The sequence below is a fragment of the Leptopilina boulardi genome, unplaced genomic scaffold, assembly GCF_019393585.1.
Source record: "Leptopilina boulardi isolate dan_hultmark-lab unplaced genomic scaffold, ZJU_Lbou_2.1 LbouV2_305, whole genome shotgun sequence".
Taxonomy (NCBI): Eukaryota; Metazoa; Arthropoda; class Insecta; order Hymenoptera; family Figitidae; genus Leptopilina; species Leptopilina boulardi.
The window spans coordinates 2301708-2314936 of NW_026137869.1; the positions used below are offsets into that span (position 1 = coordinate 2301708).

Here is a 13229-nt window from a genome sequence, read left to right on the forward strand (position 1 = left end):
ATTTTGTCTTATCTTCCTGTCTTAGTCAAGAAGTATTTATATCCGTGTTTTCCTTCGTCCGCACTTAACATTTTGTACAAACATTGAGAAAAATTAATATTTTTTAAATTAAAAAATTTTTTTATTAAACTAATTTTTTATCTTTTATTAAAAAAAAAGCAAATTTTCTTTATTGAGATATGTGAGCGAAAAGAAATCGTATCGCATATTATTGTATATATGTATACAAATGGAATAAAAAAAAAAAAAAAAAAAAAAAGGCGGAAAAGGCAGTGTCGAAAACGGAAAAAGGCGATGGCACTGTGATATCAATGGCGGAGGGCTTTCGCAGGGAATGCAGCTGTGCGACGAAACGAGATTAACGCTATAAATACCGACCGCCAAACGAGAGAGGAAAAGAGACAGAATGAAAAAAAAAATAAAAATAAAAAAAGAGAGAGAGAGAGAAGCTCTTTCTCTCTCACTCTCGCATGCGAAACTCTTGTCGATGACTGTACCTTTAAAACATTGGAAATAGTTATGGCAGTGGTTCTCATTTTATGCCCTGAACGGTCCCCCCCCTCCCCTCCCCCTCTCCAAAGATTCCCGCAAGCCCGCCCTCGTATCGATTCCAATTATATAACTTTACTCAATTTGCTGCCTCTTACCAAACTAGTTTTATCTTAATAATTATACGGCTCAAGAAAAATAACACATTTTATATAATTTAATAAAATGTTTAGAGAAAAAAAAAAAAATTTTTTTTTCACAGCTAATTAAAAGAAAATTTATTTATTAAATAAAATTATTAATATTTTATTATATTTTTATTATATTATTATTATTTTATTATTATTATTATTAATTTAATTAATTATTTTATTAATATTTTATTAATAAACAAATTATTTTATTAATATTATATATTAATATTATAATTGTATTATTTAAAAAAAAGTTGTATTTATAATATTAAAATATTGAATCGTATTTTTTGTGAATACGATTTCAAAATATTCGAGATCAGCAAATAATTATAATATTTAAAAAAAGAAGTGTGAAACTAAAGAAATATAAAATACGGTGACGATATATAGTGTAAAATGTTTTTTCATTATGTAAAAAGAAAAAAAAAAGTCATTAATTTTAAATATAATGACTATAATAAATGAATATATTACAAAAATCATCGACCAATATACATGAAAAAGTATATAATAATTATTAGATTTCATTTATATATATGAATATTATGACAAAACATTATTACGTTCTTTTAAATTCAACATTTAAGTATATAGTTTCTTGTCACTTTAGTAATCATGACTCTTGCTCACGTTGTTCAATTATGAAAAATAAGCCGCTGGAAATCTTACTCGATTTATTGTCAAGGTTATTATATAAACTTAACGCGAAATACTTTTGCAAATTGTTTCCTTTCTTTATAAAATCGTTTTAATAAATAATTATATATTTATAAAAAAATATAATAAAATAAAACGTAATTAAATATAATAATATAATAATATAAATAATAATAATAATAATAATATTAAATAAAAAAATAATAATATAATAATAAAATAATAATAATAATAATAATAATATAAATAATAATAATACTATAATAATAAAATAATAATAAAAAAAATATAATAATAATATTAAAATAATATGAGGTTATTATACAAATTGCGAGTATATTAATATTAACCTAGTTTTCATTTTACTTTTAAATAAATATATAGCAGATAAAATAGAATAATAATTGTATGTTATAAAACTGCGTGAAAGCAATGAAGAAAAAGTATAAAAATATATATATATAAAAAATTATTGATATATCAAATTCAAAAAAAAAGGGACAGTAATTTTTCATTTATAATAAAAATTATTTTTATCCCATTAACTTGGAGATGTTTAATACCAAATAAATATGGCACTTATATATATATATATATTTTTTTTTATGTATATACCTTTTTCTTGGTTGGAGTTGAGAAATATCGCTTCTTGTATTAATTGACTGTGCTGAGTTGGCCGCGGGAGGTCATGCGTATATAAATGATAGTTTATGTTTTTCTCTTTTTGTATTTTTTTTTCTTTCTGCATTCTTAAAATGTAAATGAATATTTTTTTTTTTCTAATTAATAACTATCAAAAGCACGACAAAATAATTAATAAATTGTTATCTCTATATATATATTCTATTTTTATTATCAAAATATAAATTTCTGATAATTTCATATATCTTGGAATAAAATTTTTTTTTTTTTTTTATTAATCGTAAAAGAGGCGAAATTGTGCATGTGACGTTTCAGCAGTATTTCTCATTATTTTCTCTCTCTCTCTCTCTTTTCTTTTCTTTTCTTCCTGCTTCCTACTTGCCTCACCCGACAGATGGCGGCATATTTCTCTCAAATAGATTTGCTACACGCTATCGACAAAAATTTTCTCATTTTTTCTACCAATAAAAAGGTTTTTTTTTTAATAATTTAATTCAAAAAAATAAAAATAAAAATGATTCAAACTTTTTCTACTTAAAAATTAGAGACCAAAATTATGCGATGCAAACAATTGTCAATTTCAATAAATGATAACAACTTTTATAGATTAGATTAGATTTTAATTCACGCATTTTTTTTTTCTATTCTTTTTTATATATTTATTTTCGATATTAATATTTATTTTGTTTTATTGATGAATAATTTTGATATTATTTTTTATTGAATTTTCTAAGCTTTATTTATTTTTAATTGTAAATATAATATTTGGAAATTTAATATCATAATATATGAAATACTATATTGAATATATTGTGATGGTTAATTATTTAAGCCATATGATTAACGACCTATTGGTATAATAATTTGTTGTCTATGGATAGATTGTTACATTGTTAATATTCGCAGCAGCGTGCTTGAATTTTGTATATAATTAAATTATCTAATTTTCCAATTTCGAAAATTCAAAATGAAAAAAAAAACTGAAATTATTCTTAGAGTGTTTTTTTTTTATATTATATATATATACATTTATTTCTATTTTTATTTATATATTATTTTTTATATTTTCTAAAAATGTTATTTTAAAGGTTATATATAATTAAATAAAAATTTATTTCTTTAAACGTTATATAAAAATTTGAATAATTTTTTTTTATTTAAACATTGGAGGTTAATATTGACGTTAAATAAAAGAAAAAAAAAAAAAAATTTTTGTGAAAATTAATTTCTCCTTGAGCATACAAATTTCCACAGTTGCTTTTATATAAATCTAGTTTTTCCAAGGAGAACTTGGAGGCAAGACAGTGTGTCACTTATAGACCGATTCCTTTCTTTTCGCGGATTTTCTCTGTTTGCTTTACCCATACACACATATATCACTTTTATATACGTGAACGCTATATACACATTTATATATAAATTTCTATATATGTGTGTGTATATATGTATCCTATACACTGCCCAGGAAATATTCTCCCGAGATATATCCCCACCTTTTTTTTTTTTTTTTTACCCAGCTTCCCTCATTCTATCCAGGTATTTCTGTCCTTTATTTTTTATCTCCTTTTTCTCTCTCTCTTTCTCCCCCTCATCAATTTGATACGGCAAACGATGGATTTTAAACACATATATATAAAAATTTGTTTTCTCTTTTTATAAACGTTTTAAATTGCATAATTTATTTTCTAACCTCGAGAATTAAAAAAAAAGAAAATTCCTTTTTATTTAACAGTAAAAAAAAAAAAATTTCCTAATAAATGAAAATTCAATAAAAATTCTCATAGAAATTTAATTAAATAAAATTTTAATCAAATTTTTACTCACGTTATAGTTTCTCTCCTCTGCTCAACCCGAGGTTGTTCTGTAAATAAAAAAGAAAATTACATTAATGAAAAATTATTATTTTTTTTTAATATTTAATATAAGAAAATAATAGAACTTAATTTAAAAATAGATTTTAATTTCGAGAATGTTAATTAAAGGAGAGAGGAATAATAATTTTTTTTTGAATTTTTTTTTGCAGCTACTGGGCGGTGCTTGCTTTAGCCATGGTCCATACACGTTTTATAAAGCCGTGCGAATAGAAAATGGTCGTGTTCTTCGACTAGGAAGTTTTTTCTTGACGAAACTTTGGAGCGACGCCGATCTCGTCAGCATCGGTGAACTTCAATTACTCTGGCTTGACAGCCGGGGGCCAAACACACCCCTTGCCTCATTGCGGCTCTACTTCCTGCCGGAAAACACCCCTGATGGACGAAGGGACACGCACGGAGAGGTAAGAAAAAATTATCAACACAATGCAAATAACTAAAATTTTATTGACCTACTTATATTGTGTTACCGCCTTTTATCACATATATATTATTATATTGACAAAACCAAATTTCGTTTTTTTTTCTCCTAATTTCACCTCACACTACAAAAAATATCGCAATTTTTTTTTTTTAAAATAATTTTTATTATATTAAAAAAAAAAAAAACTAATAATTTTTTCTGGGAAAATTTATTTATAAAAAAAAAAATTGATTTGATTCAAGTAATTTATTTATTATAATAATAATTTATAATAATATTATATAATAATAATTATAATAATATAATATTATAATAATAATTATAATAATAAAATATTATAATAAAAATTACAATAATATATTATAATAACAATTATAATAAATATCATAATAATTATTATACAGTGAAAAAAAAATTTATTTCATTCAAATACTCGATTGACTATTATCAAATAAATATTTACTTGAACCAAATAATTATTATTTGACACAATTAAATAGTATTTATTTCAAATAGAGAAATTATTGGTTCAAATACAATTTATTTAATTCAAATAAAAATTATTTGGTTCAAGTAAATATATTTATTTGATAATAGTCAAGTAATCGAATATTTGAATTAATTTTTTTTTTCTTTATAATAATAATAATAATAATAATAATAATATAATAATAGTATAATAATAATAATAATATAATAATAGAATAATAATAATAATAATAATAATAATAATAATAATAATAATAATAATAATAATAATAAATAGTTTATTGACAAATTTTTATTAATTATTATTTGATTTAATTGATATATATTTTTCAAATATAAAAATTCTTGGTTCTAATATACAGTTTATTTAATTCATAAAATTATTTCACATTGGAAAAAAAGTATATATCATTGATTCAAGAAATAATATAATTTACTTATTTGATGCACTAATTTTCCTGATTTACTTCAAACTAGTTAAATTTTTTACTTGAATCGAGAAAATTATTTAATCAAATATATACAAAACAAAGTAAATGATTTTCTTGAATCAAATAAATTTTTTTTTATATTTATATTATTTATTTATATATATAAAATTTATAATTATATGAAAAGAAAATTTATTTTAATTATTAATTTTATTTTTTGAATTTAATAATAATTTAATAATTGTTTTTTTTAACGTTCATTTAAAATAGAGATAAAATTTGATTCTTGATTTTAATGGAAAGAAAGAAACATTTTTATTCAAATAGAATATAACAATTTTTGTACTTAAAAATAAATTCTGCTTTTCCATTTCGTTTCACGAGCGAAGGCGCTTTTATTTTTACGATCAAAGGCTTCTCTCTCTCTCTGTCTCTCTTTCTCTCTCTCGACGCGCGCGCGTTAGCCAAAAATATATATATATCACTATATCGTAAAATATGATTTGTCAATAATCCCCCTCACCTCCCACAATAGTTAATGAATAGATATTTTTTTGGCATCAGATTAAAGAATATAAAAAGAGAAAGAGAGAGAGAGAGAAAAAATAATTTTAATTTGCCAGATAATTTTCAATATTCTGTTCCATCAAAATATATAATGTTGTGATCGCCAGTTGATTTTTTTTTTCATGAATTTTTTTATTCAGAATATATGGGTATTATTCAGACTGACGAGTGGTGGATGAAGACAGACTCTGGCGACAAGAGAGAGAGAGAAAAAAAAAAGATGTAAAGGGGGTTATATGAAAGAAAAAGGGATTGTGAGTTTGAGGGGTCGTGAATGAGAAAAAGAAGCGAAATAAGCTGCGCACTATATATATATCTATATAATATTCAACGTGCTAAACATTCCAAATTTAAAAATATTTTTGTCAAATATAACAAATGTTTCAATATAAGAAAAATATTTTATTCAATTTTGGATACTTTTTCACATTTTTTAAATCTCTGTTTATATAATATAAAAAAAATATTTACAAAGAGAATATATATATATATATATATATAGGAAAAAGTTCTATCCGGAAAAATTTTCTTTTCCCGTGAGTTTCTCAAATATTCATCTTGATGTTTTCTGTGTTTTCTCTCTCTCTCTCTTTTTCTCTTTCTCTCTCTATTCAAATATTTTTATATTAATGGTCTTTGAAAGAGAAAAAACTGCAATTACGTTAAAAATGTTAAAAAGTCATTTTTATTGAATGAAACTTTTTATATTAAGTCTCCATTTTAAAAAGTATATCCAAATATTTTAAATATCTTTTTAATTTAATTTCTTTAATTCTTTTAAATCTTTTTAATATTTAAATTTAATTATATAGAATCTATTTCTTAAAAATTTAATTCTCCGTCATTTTTTAAATAATTAATTATATATTTAATTATAATATAATTTATAATTCTATATTCAATTATTAATTATTAATTAATAATTTATAATTTATATAATTACATATTGAATCTATTAAATAATTAATTATTTATTACAAAGAAATTAAATTTGAAATATATAAGAGTCAAATTTTTCTTTCTAAATATAAAACTCACTCACATACATATGGCACATTTGTTTTAACGAGGGACATTGTCAATTATGGCTCCCCGCGTCTCCCGCAACTCCATATATACTCTCAGTTTACAGCTCGATTATTCAGCAGGGCAAACGACGGGTCACATAATAACGTGTCACGGGCAATATGATTTCTATTGAAGGGTTAACGACTCCATTTCATTTTCAAATTTCGATTCTTCCAAATATATTATATGTTTAAAAATTTTTTTTTTTTTTTTAACAAATTAAAGTAAATTTAATATTTGAAAAAAAATTTCGGCAAAATATATATGTATTATATATACGAGAGGGGGGGAAAAAATAATTAATTATATATAGTATAAAGAATTATATATTTAAAAAATTATTATATAGCTCCACCCTTTCTATTTTTATCGCTGAGTCAAATAAGATTCACTCGCGTGCAACCAGCGTGAGTATATAATTGCTATAGTAATTGCTATTTTTTTTTTCTATTTTTTTTTCTTTTTTTTTCATATACGCGAATCGATTAGTCTCTTCCTTGTCACGTTTTGACTTATTCTCGTCATTACAAATTGACTCTGTTGAAAAACATCATTGACACAAGGGTCATTAAAAAAACTTTTATCTCTCCTTTCACTCAACTATTCTTTCTCATTTTCTACAGTTTCCTTCTCTCCCCCCCCCTCCTCCCATTTTATAACTTTCACTATATAGTCAATTCGTTATATTATAATTCATTTAAATTACCGTAAAATAAGAAATCAATTAAATATATTTTTTCCCAAATTTAATAAAATAATAAATATAATCATTTTTTGTTTAATGAGAAAAAAATAAATTTAGCATAAATTACTATAATACTATAATTAAATTATTATTATTATTATTTTTGTATTATTATTATTTTATTATTATTACTATTATTTAATTATTATTATTATTATTACTATTATTTTATTATTATTATTATTATTATTATTATTATACTATTATTTTTTTATTTTTATTATTGATTTGAAAGAATTTACTGATTTGGCAAAAAAAAAAATTACCTGTGAATAATTTTTTTCGAATTACTATTATTTAATTATTATTATTATTATTATTACTATTATTTTATTATTATACTATTATTTTTTTATTTTTATTATTGATTTGAAAGAATTTACTGATTTGGCAAAAAAAAAAAATTACCTGTGAATAATTTTTTTCGAATTACTATTATTTTATTATTATTATTATTATTATTATTTTTATACTATTATTTTTTTTATTTTTATTATTAATTTGAAAGAATTTACTGATTTGGCAAAAAAAAAAAAAAAAAATTACCTGTGAATAATTTTTTTCGAAGGGGAATTTTTTTTTTTAATATCGTGTAAGTAATTTTGTTGCTTAATTTCTTGTGGTCACGCGCGTCTCGTAAAGGTGCTTTATTTATACTCTTTTTTTTTTTTTTGTATATTATATAAGTATATATAACATTGTGTTTGTATATATGGAATTTTTTTTTTCTTTTTTGGAATGCACATACGAGAATGTTGAGAGGGTTGGAAAAAATATTACATAAATAAAAATCAACTGCGAATGACTTTGCCCGATATATTTATATATATATATATATATATATATATATATATATATATATATGGACGTGATATACATTTTGTATATGCTTATTAAAATTTAAACACGCAAACGGAAAAAAAAACCATTTAGTGATGACAAATTATAATTGCTTTTTTTCTCGAATTTTTAATTACACTTTACTCTCATTAGTTAAAATATTCAACCAAAAAGTTTCATTCTATTTCTTCTAATATATTTGTAAGTTTTAATTTTTTCCATAAAAATAAAAAAATAAAATAATGAATATTTTTAATAAATTAAAAAATAAATAATTGACAAATAATAATAAATAAATACTAAATAAATACTAAATAAATACTAAATAAATACTAAATAAATACTAAATAAATACTAAATAAATACTAAATAAATACTAAATAACTACTAAATAAATACTAAACAAATACTAAATAACTACTAAATAAATACTAAATAAATACTAAATAAATAATAATAATAATAATAATAAATAAATAATAATAATAATAATAGAACAAAATTGTAAATTTTAATAAAAAGAATAAAATAAAAATTAAATTTCCTTTTTTTTTGCACTTCAATCACGATCCGAATATGTATTTTAAACTAAAATACTACTATTTTGCTGCGCGAGAGGATTAATTCTGTTGTTAAAACTTTTTTTCCTATTTCAAAACTGTATATATAATTTTTTTTCTCAAAAAAAATAAAAAAATAGAAAAAAAGTTTATTTCTTCTAAATAACAATTTTGGAAAGATCAATAAGTACTTCTCCTAATGGATATACTCGACGATTCGATTTAATTCACTCAAGTGATGCTTGCGCGTGGGTCGACAAAAAAAAAAAAGGAAGAGAAAAAAAAATACTTGGACCACGTTTGTTAGCGTTTTACTCTCATATATATGTCAGGGAGTTTTCCAACGAAATTATTCTCGCAGTTGAAAAATTGAACAAAATTTCTAACGATGTATATATTTATTTTTTTTATATATATATATATATGCGGCTGACAAATAAACTTGTGTGTGCTTTTCATGTTTAATTAATTTTATACATGACGCGCGCTTGGGATAAAAATATCGTTTTAAGGATTCATATTTCACTAGATAGGAACGCCATTAAATTTCCTCGGAAGCAGTAGCAGTTACTACCACGTTTATCTTCCAAGTATATAGCAGCGTAGGGTTTACATTTTCCATATAGAGGTTTCCGAATATGAATCTACTGCTGTTGCCGTTTATTACAAGGCGCGAGGTGATCTAATTAACTAAACATTAGAGAAAGAGAATCCACTGATGACAAGTAAAATTATCCAATTTTTTTTTTTTTTTTTTTTGAAAATATATTTATAGAAAAAATATTTTAAAGATCCGTTATTTTTTTAAAAAAATAATCAAAAAATAAATTTTAATTATTACACGGAAAAAAAATGTAAGATTAAATTTCAATAATAGAAATTTTAATAAATATTTTATATATTGTAAAATTAAAATTATTATTATTATTATTTTAATTTATTTATTAATTAATAAATATAATTATTTTTTAAATATTTATTATTTATAATAATATACCTAGGCGACAGGTATTTTAATAAATATTTAAAATAATTATGGTAAAATTAAAATTATTATAATAAATTTTTTTATTATTTTAATTTATTTTGTTAATTAATAAATAATTATTTATTTTGCTTCCTCGTGGAGGAAGCTATGTAGTCCTTTCGTTTATAAACTTTTTAAAAATGGTGAAAACAAATTTTCCTCTATATAGAAACATGTTATATGAGATCCTGATCAATTGTCCGGATGTATGTATGTGTGTGTGTGTGTGTGTGTGTATGTGTGGATCGTTTTTGTGAACACGATATCTTTAACAGGTTTTAATGGATTTGGATAAAATTTGGTAGGCTTATTTAACACATTAATCTCTCAAAAATGACGAGAGGATTTTTAAAAATACCCCAAAAAAAAAATTTTATCGTCTTTTTTCCAAAAATTTTTTTTTAATTGAAAAAATTTTTAAATCGAAAAATTTAAGGTAATATATAATATAATCGTCTTCTTTATGTCAAGATGAATCGATTGATATATATAAAGTATAGATTTGATTGAAATTTAAAGAATTAAAGAAAGTTAAAAAATCAAAAATTCTCATTTTAGCTAAAAAATGATGTGTTTATTTAAATTCATGTTTATATATGAAATAATTTTATTCCCTGCATTGAAACGAATTGGTTGGTATATATAAAGTATAGATTTGATTTAAAATTTGAGAATTAATAAAAATTGAAAAATCGAAAATTCATATTTTAGCTAAAAAATTTTGTGTTTTTTTTAAATTCAAGTTGATGAATAAAATAATTGTATTCCTTGCATTAAAACGAATCGATTCGTATATATAAAGTTTATGTTACACTCAAAATTAATTAAAATTTTCTTTATTTTTCAAAAAATTTAATTAATTTAAAACATTTTTAACTCGAAATTTTTTAAATCAATCAATTGAATTGGACAAATTCATTGCTTCCTTCACGAGGAAGCGAATTTTTTGCTTCACACAATGAGGAAGCATAATGTTTATGAAATAAACATAAAGGACCCCCTCCTTGTTTTATTAATAATAATACCTAGGCGACAGTATTACCAACGTAATAAATATATTGAAATTTAATGAAGGAAATTTTTTTATTTTTTGAATTTCCTTTTTGAAAATCAATTCCCACATTTTGAAAATCAATTTTCCTTTTTGAAAAATGAGAAGAAAAAAATTCGGGATTATAAATATAAAAAAAAAAAAAGATTCGAGAGGAAAATATAGATTTTATCGAGAGGAAAACGATTGTTCTCTCATCCTCACTCGTGAAAGATAACTCGGTATAATAGGGCAAAAAAGGGCAATGGAAATATTCACCCCATGGGCACAATTTCAATTTGCCACTCTTACAACTAACTTATATATACACAATTATGCGCATGTATTTTACATGCACGATCACCTGCCTGACGAACTGTCATCATATATGTATATATATATATATATATATATATATGTCTTTACATCCTGTCTTTGTCAAGGTGCTATGCGCTCATTCAACTGATAAATATATATCGTAAAATTCTTTATGAAATTTGCAAATTATTTTTTCATTTTTTTTTTTTTTTTTGATTTATTAAAATATATTATACGGTCCTGAGGGGAGGGGGGAGAATTATTTAATCACACATTTTCACAGTCTCTATGTAAGTATCATCGGTATATAGTCGAATCACTCCAAGTTCTAAATAAAACTGCGCGGAATCCGTGCGGTCGTTGTATATGAGGATGGCGAATAAACGTGAACGGGTGAACGTACTCAAAGAATTCTCCTCCTTGAGGATATACAAGCCACTTATAATCAAATGCAATTCAGGACTTTTCGCAAGAATATAAAAATTAAATAATAATAGATTCATTATTATTTTTGTAATAATTTTGAAAATTTGTCAATTTATAATTATTTTTTTTTATAAAATAATATAAAATAATTTAATATACTATAAAAATAATATAATATTATGTAATATTATATTTTGTAGCATATTATATTATAAATTTAATTATTTTTAATTAATATGAAATTAATAATTATTAATTAATAAAAAAAAAATTCATGAAAATGATAATAAATCCAATATGATTTTATTTAAAATGAAAATTAGAATTTCCTCGGAAATAAAAATTGATCGGGTGGAAAAAAAAATTTGCTTTTTTAAAATAATTCAATAAATGAACGCGTATTTCTTCCGACCCAAATATTGATAAAATTTTTATTAGATAGCGTGCTCCGATTGTAAATTCCACATTACTCTCAATATTTTATTTATATATATATATATATATGTGTGTTTTTTTTATCAATTATTTTATACAAATATAAACACAATACAGCATTTTATTCACATTTTTTTTTCTCTTTATATTGATTTTTTTTTTTTTTTTTTTTGTAATAAAAATAAAATCTTTCATTTTACGTAAGCTCTCTCGCTTCGCTCTCCAAAGAGCTACAGTTGAACATATAATAAAAATAGGTAAAAAAAACGGTTTTTTTTTGATACTGTAAAAAAAAGGAGTAAAATGCAAATATTATATCTATAAATAATATAAATATTTTTATTTTATATCGAAATTTTATGTATATATTTATTTCGTTTAATTAATCGTTAATAAATAATTATGAACTTCACTTTTTTAATATTTTGATATTTGGTTAAAAAAAAAGTTTTGACGTCAGCATATTTTAAATAAAAATCAAAATATTTCATTTCGTATGTAGAAAAAAAAAAAATTTTTTTCTCACACTCAATTTTTTTTTGCGCTTATCTAAAAATATGACTTTCGGTTTTATTAAAAATTTGTAATAAATTGCTATATTTATACTGTATATACATATATATATATATAGTTTATTAGAAATTAAAAACTGGTAACTTTGGATATATATCGCGTTCAATCCTGACGTCAGAAACTTTAATTAAATTTTTATGTTATTTATTATTGTTCGTTTTCTGTTTGAGTTTTATATATACTCAATCTAAATTTGAAAATTATAGTCGAAAAATACATATTGTATAATTTTACAACGATTTTTTTTTTTTGTAGAGAAAAAAAAGTTTCTGCATTTTTAATATATTTGTGTAAAATTTTAGAAAGTTTATTTAAAAAAAAAAAAGTTTAATTTTGAAAATATATTTTTTTTTTTTTCATTATTTGAAATAATAAAACAACAACATATATTTCACAATGTAAATTCAACTTAAGGAGGAAAAACAAAACTCATATAATTG

At 21.7% G+C, this 13229-nt stretch overlaps 1 protein-coding gene across 2 annotated transcripts in view; it reads left to right on the plus strand.

Annotated features, from left to right (window-relative positions):
* LOC127283097 (AT-rich interactive domain-containing protein 5B-like) overlaps positions 1-13229 on the plus strand; it is a 230308-nt gene that overhangs the window by 166113 nt on the left and 50966 nt on the right. For both annotated transcript variants that reach the window (XM_051307776.1, XM_051307775.1), the window contains one exon: positions 4009-4260. In XM_051307776.1, the coding sequence (XP_051163733.1) occupies positions 4009-4260 (252 nt within the window). The remainder of the gene's footprint in view (positions 1-4008; positions 4261-13229) is intronic.